Source organism: Lonchura striata, chromosome 3 (assembly GCF_050655825.1).
Source record: "Lonchura striata isolate lonStrDom1 chromosome 3, ASM5065582v1, whole genome shotgun sequence".
NCBI classification, from domain to species: domain Eukaryota; kingdom Metazoa; phylum Chordata; class Aves; order Passeriformes; family Estrildidae; genus Lonchura; species Lonchura striata.
Genome location: NC_140705.1, coordinates 50,050,844 through 50,068,904, shown reverse-complemented (window position 1 = coordinate 50,068,904; position 18,061 = coordinate 50,050,844). Strand labels below are relative to the sequence as shown.

The following is an 18,061-nucleotide window of genomic DNA, read 5'->3' as shown; positions in this document are numbered from 1 at the left end:
TAAAATTAGTATAAATTTTGAAGTCCTAATTATTAAAAGTTAATTAGGTATCAGAAAGACTGATGATTTTAACCTTCTGCTGTTCAGTTTAATAAAATATACTAATGATCATTTTATAATGTGTATTACAGAGTTATGCATTCATGAGTCAAGAACAATTGCAGCTGCTTGCAGAAAAGCTTGACCCTAGTCAGCCCAAGGAAGTAAGTTTAAAAACAGAAATGAAATGTTTATACAAATGAATGTTTATGGCATATTGTAGAGTAGCCTGTATGTACGTAAGAGTTCCTATGTACCTAACTGGAAACTTGTCTTTGTTGGTTCATTTATCTTTCCTTCAATGCAGAAACTACTCTGCAGTGCAGTATTTCATTGTTTGTAACCATCTGGTTCAAAAACTAGTATTGCAACAAGTATATATTTTTTTAAGAGATCTGTGTGCTATAGATTGGTATTTTTAGTTAAAAAAAAAAGTTGTTCCATGATAAATAAAGCTACTGAACATTATTTATCCTGTATTCATGTCCCTTGCCCTTCTTGGTAACTTTTGTGTTGCCCTTTGAATTACACCTGTCAAAGAGAGAGATGCCTGCCAACAACCTGCTGCCAAATGGAAAATATAAATCCAAGTTAGATTTGTTGTCATGTCAGTGGCAGTACTAATTTGTGTCTCTAACCAACAACCAGCATCAGCTGCTGGTATTTTTGAAGGTTGGAGAAATACCAGTTTGAGTGTGCTGTCTTGATAAGACTTGTTAGGGCTTGTCTGGCAGGCATGGAACAGACATGGTAGGTAGAAGATGGTGCTAACCATTTTTTTATTAGAAAACCAGGTAAAAAGTCTGATGTTATTAAATGTTATTAAAGTGTCCTACTGTTTCTTTCAGTAAGATGAAATAAATTGTTAGAGGTAACAGTTGTCTATGAATTGAAAAAAAAGTTACTTGAAATGACTTAGAATGCTGACAAAAATTCAGCAGTATAACACAATGTCTAATGACTGTATCTGCTTCTCCTAGCTGAGAGCTTTAGAGAGCTATATTCCCCAGTTTCAAAATATTTGATTACAGGCAAAAAATAGAATATAAATCTTGCATCCAGTATTGAAAACCCATTTAAAATGGTTTTATTACTTCTTTGAATGCACATATTTTCCCCATTCAGTAATGTAGTGTTTTGTCTAAATAGCCATAAAAAATTTAGCAGGAGATAAGTATTTGTTATTCCTTATCTGTTCTACAGCCAGGTTCTGTTCCTTCCTGTCCTCCCTCCCTCTAACTTGTAAATTACGTATTTCAGAGGCTGCTGTGAATGGATTTTTGGTGTTTATCTTTTTGACTGCTCTAGGTTCGCCAAGAAGCTTTGCAGATGCTGTGCTTGGCCCCTGTCTCTGATATCCTAAACTCTGAGAGTTGGCCAAGTCTGAGTAAGCATCTGACAATCTCTCTGGCAGATCCTGATGCAACATTCAGTGTAAGGGAATGTTTTGTATCTATTTATCAGATTTGTATCTGAAGAAAGGGCTACGAAAGAGGTTTAAGAAGTTACACCTCTTACCTATTATAAGTAGTCCAGCAGGGTTCAAGACATTTTATTACTTATCTGTGAATCACATAAACTATTTTTTGAAGTAACAGAAATACAGGATTCCAGTAAATTTTGGTTTAAAGGACTGCAACAGGCTTTCAATAGGATTTTGAGACACCAAAGTAGTCATTTGCATTTCTTTTAATGTCAATGAAGACATTTTAATTTCTTTTAGCATAAATGCACGTAAAAAGAATGGACAAAACTGCTCTGTACACGTTAATATTTCCTGTTCAAATCAGGTTTATGCCCCATGATGATGAGTAAATGGTACATAGTAATATGACACAGACAGTGATGAGGAAAGAAATTACAGATGCTTAAATGGCTTTTAGATTATTTATTATGTCAATTAAACTTGCTTGCTTCTTCAAAATTTAAAGTGATTACCACATAAACAGGAAAGTTGCCCCAGCTGCTGTCATATATTTCTCTTTCACCTGAGTTCTAAAATTTCTTTTAAAACAGTGGTAATTACAAGTTACTGATTCTTAACGGAAAAGTAATGTTCCTTGCTCTGCTTTGTAACTCAGTGAGGCTTTGCACTGGTACTGTAGTTCAAGTATTTGAATAAAATTTCCTTTGAACTGGAGATGTCTGTGATCAGAAACTATATTTTTATAAAACATACTTAACATCTGCACAGATGTCTAGATTAATAATATGTATATTAAGAATAAATTATATATTGATTATTTTGCAATTATGATACACAGTTAATGCCTACTTAATACTTTGATTGCTTTTTTCACTCTTAGGAGAAAATTCTTAGGTTCTATGCAAAAACCTTTTCTTCTTCTCCATTTAATATGACAAGAGAAGTCTATACAAGTTTAGGTATGTGCATTTAATTACATTTCAAACTTCATGGGTCATGTACTTTTTGAAAAACTAAATTTTATATTGAAGACTGTATAGGACAGTCTGTTTTGTCACTGTTGTCATGGAGGCAAAGTGTTTTTTGTTGGGTTTCTCTTTTTTTTTTAGCAAGACACTTGGAGTCGTACTTTCTTTCTGGAGAATATTCTCTTCATATTTCAGCTGGTCTGGATGTATCTAACACAGATGTAAATCGTTTACTTAAAAAGGTATAAAGAACTTTCTGTACCTTTTCTGTCAGTACTGAAACATTATGCATTAATTATTTTTTAATTTCAATAATTTATGTTTTTAGGTTCGTCTTTTAAATGAGTACCAAAAGGAAGCACCATCTTCCTGGATTCGACATCCAGAAAAGTATGTCACCTTCAAAACCCTGTAACCGTTTCTTAATTTAATAATTTTTGACATAAAATAAGATACATGTAATTTTAGCAAAGGCTTGATGATAGGATTCACAGTGGCTGGTCAGCAACAACAGGGGAAATAAAAGTAGAGGGTAGGAAAAGTAAAATGAGGAAGTTGCTTAGTAGTCATATTAAAATGCTTACTTAGCTTTTGGAGTGTTCTAAGTACTTTTGAACAAATAAGAATTTGGATGCAAGTGTAGCAAGTGTAATACACTTAGAAGATGTAATTACTTAGGAGAGTATAGATGCATATTAGTTTTATTTGTGGTGTTACAAACAATGCCCACACTAGAGCAAGTTAAAGATAATGCTTTATGATTTATCTGAACAAGGTTTTATGAGGAGATTGTTCTTGGGTATTACTGGTGGAAGGACTTAAGTGGTATTTTTCTTTCCCGTCCATTTTTTCGTATTTGTGTCATAAGGTACATGGAAGAAGTAGTGGAGAGTACCTTGTCACTTTTGTCATTAAAACAGAAGCTTAATCATCCTGCCTCTCCAGATTTCTTGAGTCCAATGCACTTCTTGGCTCTGCTAGATATCAAAGCAATGTGGTTTAAGAAGTGGACGGTAAGCAAATAACCTGCAACCCAACAACACATAACTTGTTCATGTCAGACATTTATTTTGAAAAGTTATGGTTCTGACATCATGGTCCTATTGTGTCCTATAACAGCCTATACTGAGAACTGTAATTAAGGAAGTGTAGTGGTTTTTTTAGACTTCTATGTGCACTGCTTTTCAGTATTACTCTCCACCTCAATTTCTGTTCAGTTACTTGTTTTCATGAAATTTAGGAGCATTTTCTGTGCTTTGTGTCTTCACTCCCTTTGGAAGAATTGACTAACAGCCATCAAAAGATGCAAGTATTTTTTTGGAAGAAGTGATGAGCATGGAAGAATACATATATATTACACATTACACACAATTTGCTAACTTCAGTGGACATCAGAACTTCTTCCAACCTACCATATATAAATTTAGGATTTATTTGGCAATTTCAAATTGCATAGTTTAGCATTTCAGTGTACTTAATGGTTTTCTTTTTTAACTACATATTCTACTACACTTTTTTCTAATGATGTAGGGTTTTTTGTCATAAATGTACTGCAAACAAAAGTCTCAGTTGAGTATAATACTGGCTTACTCAAGCTGGAGTTCAATACATTGAATATATACTGTATATGGGATCTCTACTAGAACAGAGTCAGAGATAATTTCTACTTTTTAATTAAAAACCAGAACATTTCTTTGTAGTTGACATTACATCTTCTTTGTCATTCAAGCATGCATATTACAGCAGAAGAGTGGTATTTAGGCTTCTGGAAAATAAGTATAAATCCTTGGTAAGTACTTCTATTAATATACTTTATTGATTATATATGTAATAATAGTCTGTAAATAAAATTTATTGATGGAACACAGGGTAATGGCTGAAAGAGGGTAGATTTAGATTAGATACTAGGAGGAACTTATTTTTTCTGTTAAGGGTTGTGAGACATTGGAAAAGATTGCCCAGAGAAGTTGTGGATGCCTCTCCCCTGGAAGTGTTCAAGGCCAGGTTGAATGGGGGTGCAGATGTCCCTGCCTATGTCCCTGTTCCATTACATTGTTTGGAACTAAATGATCTTTAAGGTCCCTTTCAGCCCAGGCCATTCTACGATTCTATGAATTACCAAGGCAAGTTTACTTGCAACTAGTCTTTTTTTGCACATAGTGGTTTGGACAATTTTTTTTTTTTTTTGGTAGCTATTCCATGTTCTTCAGCTAGATAAGCCTTTTGAATTTTTGATTTTTTTTTTTAATTTCTCTTTGCTTAAATGGATTAATAAATGCAAAGAAGCATATATGGCCAGCTCTTTGTAAGGGGAATTTGGATATTTTATTGCAGGTGTTTACTTAGGATTGTAAGTTGTTAATTTTTTATGTATCATATTTAGAATTATTTCCAAAAAAGCATAAAAATGACAAATGGTGCATGATAAATACGATAAATATGCTGAGCTAAATTGGGATTTCTGTTGAAAAGAGGCTAAAAGAACTGCCATTGGGTTCTCTGAAGAATAAAGTGTTCAATTCAGCAAGATAAATCAAACCGGGAAAATGCATTTAGTAATACTGATATTAATGCTATCATATATTTTCTATGGGCAGATTTCTTTACTAGGGTAGAATTTTCATTGTTCCTAATAAGACCACTGTAGATGTGAGATCCGTTAATATAAACAGGACTTGGCTATGTTTTATAAAATCTTGTCATACAAATGAAATCAAATGTAAAATATATGGGACCAATAAAATCTTAAGATGGAGAAAAAGGCACAGGCAACTATAAGAGTCCTTTATCTTTTCTATCTGTGTGCATAGAACAGGACATAGAATAAAGCATGATCTGTGCAGCAAAGAGTTTGTAATAGAAAGTCCATAAGCAGGGTAGTCTAATCTAATTTATAAGCAAGGGTAAACATCAGATTAAGGTTGGGGTTTTTTTAATTGTGTATATCTGCATATTTACACTTGTGAATAAATTGTGGCAACTCCAAGCTGTAATAAATCTAATTAATCTTTTCAGATCATAAGAAAATAGAAGCAATTAACTCTATCTCACCTGAAACCAGGACAATGTGCTTTATGTTTCCTTGCTACAACAATGCTTATAGCTTTTAAATTTTTATATAACTTGATTAAACTATAAAAGTAAAGTGCTATGACAATGATACACCACCAGGAACAGTAATAGTACTGACAGCACCCGGCAACCAAACCTACAGTTTAGTAAGTGTATTCAAGACAAAGGTTTTCACATGTGGAAATTTAAAATCTTCTGTAGTAGTGACAATAGGGCATCCACAGATTGCTGTTGACTTCTCAAAACACTTCCATGTTCTCTGTATTGTTTTTCATAGACTGTCTTTATGTGTATAGAACTGGTTTTGTGGTAATGTAATAATAATGGTGATATATTTTAATAGCCTTATAAAATTTTGCCTGCCCTTGGTTAATATATCCAAAGCACTGAAAAATTAAGCCATTTAAGTGAAGTGGATATTTAAGTTTTTGTGTTAAGGGACAGTACTTGGATACAAGAGAGAATGTGTTTATTGTGAAATATCAGATTTATTACTTCGTGTTTTATTCCACAGATTAATGCAGCAGTCCAGCAATGTCTTGATTATTTTGAATTTTGCAAGGCAGCAGTTAATAAAAATTCCAAAGTCGTTGACTTTGCCCAGCAGCATTGTAGTGAGTATCTTTGCTTGTCTCAGATTATATGTTTATACAGCCACATTCTTTAGGGTTTTGAGCATGCTACCTCAAGAGAGAGACATTCTATCTATTCTCTTCCCCAAATGTTGTATGACTGTATTTTTAGAGAAAATTAATAGCAGCAGTTAATTACTTAAGCTGTCTTTATATCCAAAATTATCTGCTTGTATTGCAGGAAGCAGCTAGGTACTGTAAACTAAACTACAAGAGTAAAGTTCTATTCTAAATTTTTTGCTTTACTGTTATAGGTGATATGCAGAATTTTTCTTACACTGGACCAGAATTACAGTACATCTATTTTGTTCATTCACTGTGCCTCTTAGGAAGACTGTTGATCTATAAGGAAGGCCAGAAACTCTTTCCAGTACAGCTGAAAAATGAAAAAGGTAGGGGGAGAATTGAGGAAAATGGAACCTGCTCAGAAAAACTGTATCTATTCTTGATATATATTTATATATTTTCACTGAAATATTGTGGATATTGAAGAACAATACTTTGTTCACCAATTCTGAGCCTGGAAACTTTCATAAACGTAGTGTGTGTGTGTATATCTATAAACGAGCATCTACACACAGTTCTTTATTCTTTGATTAATGTAGTTGAATGGATTGCTTATGTGTTTTACTTTTAATACATTAATTTTGTGTCAAAGGACAGTTGGATCAGTGTGCAAGTGAATCAGTTTTTCTAGGTGTGAGTAATAGCTTCAGTCAAACCATTTGATGTAATTGGTTGGGAGAGAGACATGCAGGGGCCAAAACTGTTTTTCAGGTGTGAAAGAAAAAAATCAGTATTTCAGGCTAAATGCAAATTGAAAACAAGTGCTCTGAGTTTAATTTGTTAATTAAGATAAAATAAAAGTAGAAGGAAAGTTTCATAGCTGTGGAACAGAGGTGTTAGTAGGGACACAAGATATGAGATGGAAAAGTTCTTTAAGACAGAGAAATCTATATGGTGCAGGGTTGACAAGCAGAAGTGTGTGAGGGCAATTGTAGCGTTCCATTGCTTTAGTGTCTCTGTTAATTTGTTGTAGAATTCCAAACGTTACTGGATACTCATTCTGTGACTTGTCTTTTGTCCCTTTGGTTAGAGGATCAAGATTTGATAGATCCAGTGTAGAACAGCTGTGAGTAAGAAATGTCTACTAATAAAGTGCTTTTGTCATTTATACATTACCTGAGTAACACCCACCCAGCAGAGATCCGAGGATAGTAGTTGCTTATTACTTTCCCATAAAATGTAATAATCTTGCCATTTCTTTTCTTAATAGTGTCCTTCTCAGCTTCATATATGGCAACTCTTTCCTCACAAATTGGCTGATTAATTTACATAACTACATTAAACTTGGAGCAATTTTTCCCATCTTGCATTTAGCTACATTTGTTACTTTTGTTTCAGACCTGAAAAAGAGTTGTGTGACACTTTATCTCTTTTCCAGTTGTTTCACTTAATCTAATAGTAAGGTAATGCTTTTTTTCTACAGCCAGTATTTTCAAATTTTGGCTTCTGTTTGTTACAGTGAAAGACATTGTAAAATTTCAATTGGCTAAATTGAGAGCAAGATCAAGTCTTATAAGTTGATCTTGAAATACTTAGTACTGAGTCACAAGGACGTGTATGTCCTTTGCTTTATAACTTGTATATAATTGATTTCCTCTATACAGCAAAGCATTCTTTATATATATTTACAAAATCCATTTTTTATTTGGAAAATTAAACTTAGTCTTTAATTTACAAAGTGCTTTTTTTTTTTTTTTCTTAATAGATACTGTATCCATAACTGATATCTTGGTATTATTTGTTCAACTTATTTATTACTGTCCAAGTTACCCAAAGACAGCTTTGGCAGCACATACAGGTAAATGTTTTTTTTATCTTATACGCTAATGTGTTTACTTACAATGAGGCATACAATAACTTCTTTTGCTATTTTTAATTTGTGTCTGTTATTAGCATAGTTTTTCTCTTCCCTTCCATGCTTACCCTTTCTTCCACTCTCTATGTTGAATCAGGACTTAACAAAATTAATAATAATTCAGAAGCAACTATATAAATCATATAGATATTTGTATAAGTTAAAATATAAATAAATATTTCTTATGTTCACCAGAAAATTATTCTCCAGAAAGTCTTGTTATGGAGATTCTGCAGATTTTTTGTGATCAAATAGGATGTGCTGCTGTGTGTTTGTATACGGACAGAGTGATAGATGCCCTGCTTCATCCTGTTCAAAGTTTACTGAATGGCACAGAGGTTTGTCATAATTTTCCAAATTATTTTTATATGTATAGAATATTATACTTTTCCCATATTTTCTATATAGAAGGTTTATTTACTCACATAGTATGGTAGCTTCTGTGGTATTTTATACATTGCCTATCATAGTGTTCATTGAATCATTTAGTCCATTACTATATTGGTCTGACACGGAAGTCTTGTGAATAGTAACAAAACTTATGCTGTAGTGAGACTGTTTCCTTGGAAAAAAACACACTTTTAAATTTTTTTCTTTGGTTTTGGCTTTTTTCTGTGGTCACTTGCCTATTTCCTCAATGAATATTTTCTCTACTTTATATTTGAAAGGCAATCCACTTTTATTTTTTAATTAAACTGGCAACTTGTAAGTTAGGTGTTCTCAATAACTAGAGTAAATAAAGGGGTTTTTGTCTTCTTTATTTTTTGGTTTTTTTTCCTTGTAAGAATTTTTATAAGGATTATGAAAGTATTGGGAATTAGTGCCCTTTGTGATGAAGATTTCTGTGTAATGACATTTGAACATAAGCTGTTAACTTACTGTGTTTAAGACATTAATAAATCATCAGAAAGGTGACCTTCAAATTCTGCATACCTAAGACAGACTTGAAAAAACAGCTTTCACAAAACCATTGAACTTAAAGCTTCCTTTTTTCCCCTCTTCCAAATAGGTGTATATAAACTGCCTTGAAACCACTTTACTTGATGTAGCTGATATTTTGGCAAGGATTGCTGCTTCAGAAGATGGTCTTTCTCTTCTTCTTTATGTCAAAACCGAAAAAAATGCCAAAGACAGGTAATAGTGCATTAATGTATGGCATTAGTGAGCAGTTCAGTGAATTACATTGTTCTTATGAGACTCATTTGCTCATCTTTCATTTACCTATAACGTGATACATTTTGGTTTTGTTTGAGTAAAATATCTGATTATAAATTTAGTGTTTTATAGAATGTATGAGAGAGATCTTTATGTGTAGAACCAGGTAAAATGACAATGTAAAGAAATACTAATAATAAGGGAGATTTTCATGTTTTCCTTCTTTTCCTAATTAATGTGAGAGCTTTCCTTTCTCTGAATATAGTTCCATTATATTTGTAGTGTTATGTTTCAGACCAAAGGCCTCTCTTCTTCAACTTATTTTGTTTGATTTTAGAGTAAGTATTTAAACTAACCAAATTTATTGAAAGAATGGATTTAATGTAGCATTCATATTTCAGTAAACCTAGTAGAGACAGATCTTGTATAAGAAGCTGCCATGTGTAACACTACCTAACTTAGGATCAGTGTGTTCCTGTGAGAGGAATATAGTTAGCTGATGCTAAAACTTGTAACAGCAGTGAAACTGATATGAGCCTTAGAAAATAGCTAAGCCGCAGGTCATGAAAATGTTTGGAATGTACGTCTTCTAAGTGGAGAAATCTCCGAATTGTCTTCCCAACTGGACTCCTATAAAACATAGAGTCTGTGTAGTTCATGGTCCTATGGGTTGTGTGGAAGGCAATGGATATATTTTTGCATTGCATAGAACTATTTGCCAAGGTGACATCACTTGCTGTAAGTTTCTTCTGACTGGTGTTACAAGTTGTAATATAGTTTGTCCCTGCATAATGGGTCTTAATCTTTTTCCATAGCTTCTTTCCCCCTACAAAATTTAAATAAGTTTAGTCAGAGGATTTGTTTCAAGGCATACTATGAAACAAAATTTTAAATGTATTATTTTATTTTCAGTCCTACAGCTGCTCATGTACTTGTTCAGTTCACAAAGAAACTTCTTCGTGATGACATTTCTCTTTTATCTGGATCTGAGTTAATGCCAGTTAAAGGAGCTTTTGTTTTTGTATGCCGTCAAATGTACAAAACTTGTGAAGGCTTACAGATGCTAATTCCTTATGGCTTGCATGAATCTATTGCAGAGGCCTGGAGAAAGGTAAACTTTGCTTTTGGATTGGGAAAAATCTTACTGTGAGATGTTCAGCTTGTGTAGTAGTTGTTCTTATAGATTAATTTTTTTTAAGTAGTTAAATAGTATTTGAAAATGTTATAAACATGAAGTTCTACTTGCAAATTTTCCTTCTGAACGTGAACCTAGAAGAAATTTAATTTGAGACTTATATGCTTAAGATTAAAACAGGAACTATTGATGCATTGGTAGACCTGTCATTCATTGTCCTTGATGGTCAAAGTCACTCAATATCATGATAACCACTGACCATCACAGATCTTGCCTTCACTCTTGGTCAGGATATTTTAAAAGAAAATACTCCTGAGATGTGTTGTTATTAATTTTTTAGTTAAACTGATTTGTGTCAGGTGGGTGGTACAGAGAAAAAAAATAGCAGATTGCAATTATTTGTTCAATTCCTTTTGCCCCATAGATCCTGCCCTATAGGTCCCCTGTGCCCCATAGATCCTGTCTGTCCCATGGATCCTGAAATCCTTCCTCAAATAGTGAGGTGACATTGAAATATTCTCAAGAAACCATAGTGAAAAGTGCCAGGCAGGAGTTTTTGTCTTACCTGTGTACATGGATTTGTTATGAAGTTTGGATTCTGTACTTTAACTTCAGTTTGATTTCTGATACAGTGTTTTTTCTATGTGAAGGAAAGAGCTTGGATCCAACAGTTCTTTGTATTTTGCTTTCTCTTATGACAGAATGGGTAAGATGGGAAGGAACCACAGTGGGTCTACTGGTCCAACCTCCCTACTCAAGCAGGATAATCCTATAGCACATGGCACAGGATTATGTCCAGAGGGTTCTTGAGTATCTCCAGTGGGGAGACTCCACAGCCTCTCTGGGGAATCTGGTCTAGTGCTTGTTCACTTGCACAGTAAAGAACTTTGTCATGTTCAGGTGGAACTTTTTGTACATCAGTTTCTGCCCATTGCCTCTTGTCCTGTTGCTTGTCACCACTGAGAAGAGCCTGAGTTCCTCCTTTTGACACTCTCTTTTCAGATACTGACAGATATTGATGAGGTCCCCTCTCAGTTGTGTCTTCTCAAGACTGAACACACCCATCTCTCTCAGCCTTGCTTCATAAATGATGATGCTTCAGTCACTTATCATCATTTCTGTTTTCATTGTTCTGAAAGTCACATACAGTGTGAAAATCCTTGTGTATTGTAAAAAATTACTTAAGATAGAGAAATGATGGCAGATCTTGCAAATGCAGTTTTTAAAAAGTTCACAGGGAAGCGAATTCCAACATTTGAATCATTAAAATAACATGAGCACAATTAAGGTAAAGGTAGCATGCAAATCTTCAACTTTGGCTTCCAGCTTAACTGCAAGCATATTTAAACTGTAGGAGTTAGGACTTGTAGTGGAAAACCAAAGTCCAGCTGTGTTACTCATTTTACCCTGAAAAATGGGACTATCTTTTTGTATCTTAGAGAAGGATCAGATCAAGCTGGAACAAAGAATGGACTAAAAGAATAAATTTGTTTTTTTTCTGGAGGTGTGGGAAAATGAATGCAAGGGAAAAAGAATGGAAAATTTTTTCTTCCTTCTTCTTGTATGTTTGTACTGTATGCTTTTATTATTATGAGGTATTTTAAAAATACAGTCACAATGTAAACTAAGGCAGAAAAATACCAGAAAGGAGTACATGAATAGAAGGTACTTAAATCACCAATTTGAGGGTATTTCTCACTGTTTCATATATTAATATTGCCACAAAGCCATCTATTGTCTTGAAAATAAAATATATTATTACTGAAAATCATATCACAGTAAATTCTGTTTCTCATCAAAGAATATTGATTTTGAAACTTATGTTATTTCTTGCATTGAAAACTTGAGGATTTTTATTGAATAAGGGAGTTTAGTTCACTTGATCCATACTGTAATTTACATAACTCAGCAATCTTTTTTTTGATGCTTTCCTATTGTGTAACTTGTCGGTCTCTTTCCAACTAGCCTGTTACTCTATTTAATCTTTATCACAGGCAGTGTTGAAAGCTTTTGATGGACTGAAAGCTTTTTTCCAGTTCTTTCCTCTAAAAAACAGCATTTAAACTTTTTACAAAAGACCTCTTTCCACATTAAAATCCCTTATTATGGTATAGAACATAATTTAGACAAATTGTCTTGATATGTACAAGATAAGTAGCCTGAATGTGTTGATTGAAAACAAAGTTTACCCTACAAAATGCTACTTCTTCACTTATATAGTCAAATTTAAACTGATGCAGAATCAACCTATTCTTGACTTCAAGAATCAACAAGCTATTACAGGAAAGTCAACTCCATCATCTTACTACTTTTAAAATTATTTTCTGGCATTTTTCCATTTTAAAACACCTGAAATTTATAAAATATATAGTCTAGCAAAAACAGTGGACTATGGCGGATTCTATCCAAGGAGTAGTGTCAATTTTTCGATGTTGGAACTGGTAATTTGCATCCTTTTCTTTTACATGTCTCCTGGAGTTTTAAGACTGATGGAGAAAGAAATTACTTTTTTTCTTGGCAGATTCTGATAAAATTCTGAGGCAGAATTTATAAATATCATAATAAAAGGGGAACAACAGATCCAGTATGTTTGACTAGTTCAATAGAATAATCTTTTGTTGATTTTTTACATCACATTTATAAAGTAGTAAATTAATAACTTCTCACTTTTATTTCAATGGTGTAATTTTCTTTTTATCCCATAAACTTAAAACAACTGAAATAATTATTTTTTGAATATGCATTCTTTCATGCCTGTTATTTCCAAATATAATATAAATGATGAAATATAAAAATATTTATATATTTATGTCTGTAACTCCAATGACATCCATACCAATATAGATAAATTTATATAATTTATAAATAAATAAAACAAAAAGTGGCAGAATTAATCAATAAGTTTGGCATAGTGATTCCAGAGGCTGTTATTTTTATTACTTTTGACAGAAATTGAATAAAGGGCTGTGTTACAATTTTTCCAATTTTCCCTTTTTTCATTTTTTTTCTTTTAATGTTTTTTGATTTGGGAGTCTCCACTTGGAAAATAAAGAGGTTCATTTAAGAATTCTAATTTAAAAAAAATTAAATTGTACTAGCTTTAAAATTGTTTATACCCAAGGAAGAAGTAAAAAATAAACTTTTCTGGAATAAAAACAATATAAAGGAATAGTGTGTTCTGTACCGAAGACTGGACTATAACTAAATAACTGTGGTTTTTTCTTTTGTATATAACAAGAGAATGAGGAAGATATCTTGTTTTAAAATGCTGTAAATAAACATTAAGGAGGTGTTTATTTATTTTTGTTTTACAGACAAGTTTGATTTCAGAAAGAGTACCTACTCCTGTAACTGATGCAGACTCCTCTTCATCAATAAGTCAAGAATCAAAATCCAGGTAACTTGATACTTCATTTATGCACGCATATAAGTGTGAACAAACACTGCTGCTTTAACGACAATTGAGACATCTTGTAATCCCATTACTTTCTTGTAGTTTGATTCCAGCTGGCAACTAAAAACTGCACAGCCATTTGCATCCCAATAGCATGGAGAGGCAAATCAGGAGAAAAAAAAAATATGGGTTGAGATACGAACAGTCTAATAATTTAAACAAAGTAAAGTATAGTAATACTAATAATAGTAATGCTATGAATGGTAATAATAACATTAATAGTAATGAAAAGGAGAGAGAGAAGCAGCACACAAGAGAAACAAGTGACACACAACTCAGTTGATCATCATCCTCTGACTGATGCCCAGCTCATCTCTTAACAATGATTTTTGGCCAGCTTTTTGGCCAACTCCCTGCAGTACTAAGCATGACTTCCAGTGCTATGGAATATCCTCTTGGCCAGTTTGGATCAGCTCTCCTGGTTGTGCTCTCTTACAGTTTCTTGTGTAACTGCTCACTTGCGCAGCATGGGAAACTGGGAAGTTCTTGACTTTGATAAGTGCTACTTGGCAGCAACTAAAATATTAGTATGTTTACCAAGATTATTCTCATCCTAAATCCAAAAAACAGCACTTTGCCAGCTGCTTAGAAGAAAACACACTCTATCCTAGCCAAACCCAGGACAGTCTTTTTTGCCAAAAGGATAGAGGTAGAGAAACTATCCTAGCATAGGTCTCAGTTGAGCTATAAAATTCTTCCTGACCTTTGATAACTTTCTTGGCTTAGAGAATGGTGTCTGATCTATGTAAAATTGACTTACAGTTTATTCTCTCTGACTAAAGAATTTGAGGTTTGAGAGAAATGTGAATTAGAAAACACAGAGAAAATAGCTGTCTATCTTATGCCTTTGATGTGGTGCTAATTTAAAATGCTGTTCTGCTGAATCATATTTACACCTTCAAAATATAATGTAGCAAGATTGGCAACATTTTGGCTGATACCAATTACAAGGTATCCTTCCTTTTTTACTGAAACTTAATGTCACTTCTTAGAATTTATATTCATTAAGATGAGAAATACACAAGTTGGCAGTCTGAAAATTCAGGACAATGTTGATTTTCCATTTACTGCTCTTAGTAGGTGAAGCTGTTGTATAAATATAGCACCTTTATGCGTAATTCTATACCAATTTCTTGCAGAAACCTTTAGCTCCTCAAATGTGAGTCCCTCGTTTTACATTCTTGAGAAATTCTGTGCCTGTTTTGCCAACATGTAACTGCCACGTTAATATCTTAAGATGGCATAGAGTCAGATTGTAAGTTATACATATGTTTAAGGATATCACAGGTCTTTTGGGTTCTGTCTTCTGTGCTCCTAACTAACCTTAGTTTTGCCACGCTGAGTTTGAATGTTGACACAAGATGCAGTCTAGTATATTATCTTTTTTCCCAAGTGCTTTTTTCAGTCTAACATAAGCTAATAAATTAAGCATAGACTCCAATGAGTAAAGTACTGTTGTTTTTCAAAGTTAGGAATTGTACTTTTTCTTTTTTCCCATGCTATTTTGCAAACAGTTTTTAATTACTATTTTGTTACTCTTGCAGCTTATTATGGGAAGAGACTTTGTTAGATGCCTTGTTAAGTTTTTCTACAACACCCAAAGGGCTATTTCTGCTTCATAGTACAGATGCCATGAATGACTGCGTAAACTTTATGTTTAACAGTTTATCAAAAAAAATCCAGGTAAGCATTGGGGTCTTCATAGTTCACTTTTTACTGTAAAATTTGAAATGCTAGAAAAAAAAAATTAGACATTTTTGTTAGGTCATGTTGAAATCTAAATATGCTAGACAAAGGTTGAAATATAAAAAAACTCAGATAATGTGCATTTTTAGGACAAAAAAAGTAATGTCAAAGGCACCCTACTGAATGTGTACAAAAACATTGTATAATACTAATGGTTTTATTTGCTCATATTGCATGTCTCAACCACAGTATGTTGTGTTTAAATTTTTATAAGATATTTATTTGATAAAGATGTTTGGTTAGGAATCTGACCCTGGTATGTCTATAGAGGATAATATCTATGAACTGTTCAAGTCTAAAGGTAAAGTGGATTAAATTCTGTAAACAAGTGTAAGAAAGATCAATATTTAAGAGATCATTTTAGAGTTTCATGTCTTCTGAACAACTAACACTGCATTTTTATACTTCTTATCAACAGACAAATGAATATGAAGATTTTGGTAATAGAATCATTGTTACACAAATGGCAACAACACCAATGGCTGCAGTGGCTCTGCAGAATTCAGGTAAATTGAAGGATGATGTTTTATGAATAATTGCATGCTGTAGTCCTTCATTTTGGAAACAGACAGTGAGAAAGATGTTAGAAAAAGATCAACTGTGTAAAATAATTACACAGTATTAACAAAAACTCCTAAATGTTTGTTAATTATTTCTTGATGGAAATGAATTCTCTCCAGCTTTCAAGTCATTCATTAATCTTGATGCAGCACTATAGGGTTTGTTTTATTTTTTTCTTCTGATATTATGCAAAATCTTTACTTTGCTCACTAGTTTGGATTTCCAGAAATTTCCTGTGTGTGAAAGCATCTGTACTGTTTAAAAATAAGTTTGCAGGAGCTTCTTATTTGTCTACAGACCAGAATTAATAACTGTTTATGTCTGTAATGTTTTTTGAACATTTCTTTGGTTACTGACTGCTCAAAGGGTGAGGAGCTGCAAGGGCCTGACTGTCATTGGTGCAGTTACACATTAGTGAGATATAAAAGAGATTGTGGTGCAAGAAGAATTGTCAATTCAGATGAAATCAATCTCAGATAACCCAACTGTTGTCATATCATCAACAGTCCAGCCATTCTATTAAAACTAGAATCTCATCAATAAAATGAAGGTAATGTCTTAGGCTGCTAAGGAAGTCCATGAGGTACAAAAGTTGCACATAGTCTCTCTGAGAATCTAGAAGTGGCTGGTGTGACTAAAAGACTGGCAAAAGACTAAAAGGCAGGCAAATTCTGTCAGTCAAGGAAACTGATCCATTTCTTAGTTAGTTACTATTTATGCCTCTGGGATTTTTCACAAAGCAGGGAGCAGATCCACTGACGAGTTGCCCATCTGTCCTGTTGTAAGGTTTTCAGTCAAATTGCTTCTTATGGCCCTTTTATGCCCTTTGGCGTCAGAGACAAATGATATACCAAAAAAAAGCAGCATTGATTTTCAAACCCAATTTGAAGATTTCAGATTTAGATGGCTCTTTCCCCTTCTATTTAAATACTTAATGTTTTACATTTTAACAATTTAAATTCAGCTGGTAATGCTTCTCTTAACGTTGGGGTTTTTCTTGTCCTTTTCACTGTGGTATGGTATAATTTATTAATGAGTTATAGTGAATCTATATTTTTAGAACCACAGAGACAATACTAGCTAAGCCTTGATCCATTGCAGTTAACTTTTTAAAGAAGGTCAGAAGCTCATTTACATAGAAGATATATAAATGTAATCCTACTCTAGTGTAATAGTCTTTGGAAACCATTGTTGCAGACTGTAGATTGAACATAAGCAGACTGCTCTAGAAAGGTAGTTTTGCCTGAAGGATTGAGAATAGCAGGGATAGTAACTAAGAAAATCTGTGTTGTGAAATTTCAGCTTTCAGTATAGAGAATTCTGCAAATCTTGCTTAGAATAGTGCTGTAAAATATTTTTAATATAAAACTCATGATTAGAACAAACATTTGTTTTAGGCTTCATAAAGGCACTTGTGACTGAATTATGGGCTCTTTTGGAGTGTGGTAAAGATGATTTGAGAATAACCGAACCGAAATCTACTCCAGTTGACCCTATTGACCAAAGTTGTCAGAAGGTGAGAAATTATTTAATCCTATGGTTTTGTATGAAAAGAAACAGTGCTGTGGTTCAGACAGGATGATGCATACCTTTCTGTAAACTTTTACTACAGCTATACCTGCTTCTTGGCACATGTGTCAAAAATTGGTATAATACACTAGTTAAATGATGACTGATACAGGATTCTTCTGTTGCATGACAGTTCACAATGCCAAGGATTAACTATGAAATAATCAATAAAAATCATGACAAAACCAAGTCTTAAGTGTTGGCCATCAGTTTATGTCCAGATTACTGTAATAAAATCAGGAAGGGTAACATTTTAGATTATTCTTTGTCTCAAGATTTTAGAATTAAGTGGTAGTTTTCAAAATTGTATGTACAATTTGATATATAATAGATATTTCAGACACTATTGCCCTTTTAGATTATAGAGATGCCTGCCAGGGTAT

At 33.2% G+C, this 18,061-nt stretch overlaps 1 protein-coding gene across 13 annotated transcripts in view; it reads left to right on the top strand.

Moving 5' to 3' along the window:
• The window catches only part of TBC1D32 (TBC1 domain family member 32), a 74,844-nt gene that overhangs the window by 8,266 nt on the left and 48,517 nt on the right, over positions 1–18,061 (top strand). For 12 of the 13 annotated variants that reach the window (XM_021547178.4, XM_077782252.2, XM_021547177.4 and 9 more), the window contains 17 exons: positions 132–203; positions 1,348–1,473; positions 2,346–2,424; positions 2,575–2,675; positions 2,762–2,823; positions 3,302–3,446; positions 4,163–4,222; positions 6,020–6,119; positions 6,392–6,529; positions 7,909–8,001; positions 8,254–8,396; positions 9,068–9,192; positions 10,126–10,324; positions 13,663–13,745; positions 15,347–15,485; positions 15,967–16,054; positions 17,507–17,625. In XM_021547178.4, coding sequence (XP_021402853.4) covers positions 132–203; positions 1,348–1,473; positions 2,346–2,424; positions 2,575–2,675; positions 2,762–2,823; positions 3,302–3,446; positions 4,163–4,222; positions 6,020–6,119; positions 6,392–6,529; positions 7,909–8,001; positions 8,254–8,396; positions 9,068–9,192; positions 10,126–10,324; positions 13,663–13,745; positions 15,347–15,485; positions 15,967–16,054; positions 17,507–17,625 — 1,872 coding nt within the window. The remainder of the gene's footprint in view (positions 1–131; positions 204–1,347; positions 1,474–2,345; positions 2,425–2,574; positions 2,676–2,761; positions 2,824–3,301; positions 3,447–4,162; positions 4,223–6,019; positions 6,120–6,391; positions 6,530–7,908; positions 8,002–8,253; positions 8,397–9,067; positions 9,193–10,125; positions 10,325–13,662; positions 13,746–15,346; positions 15,486–15,966; positions 16,055–17,506; positions 17,626–18,061) is intronic. The other variant, XM_085575090.1, reaches the window with a different exon arrangement.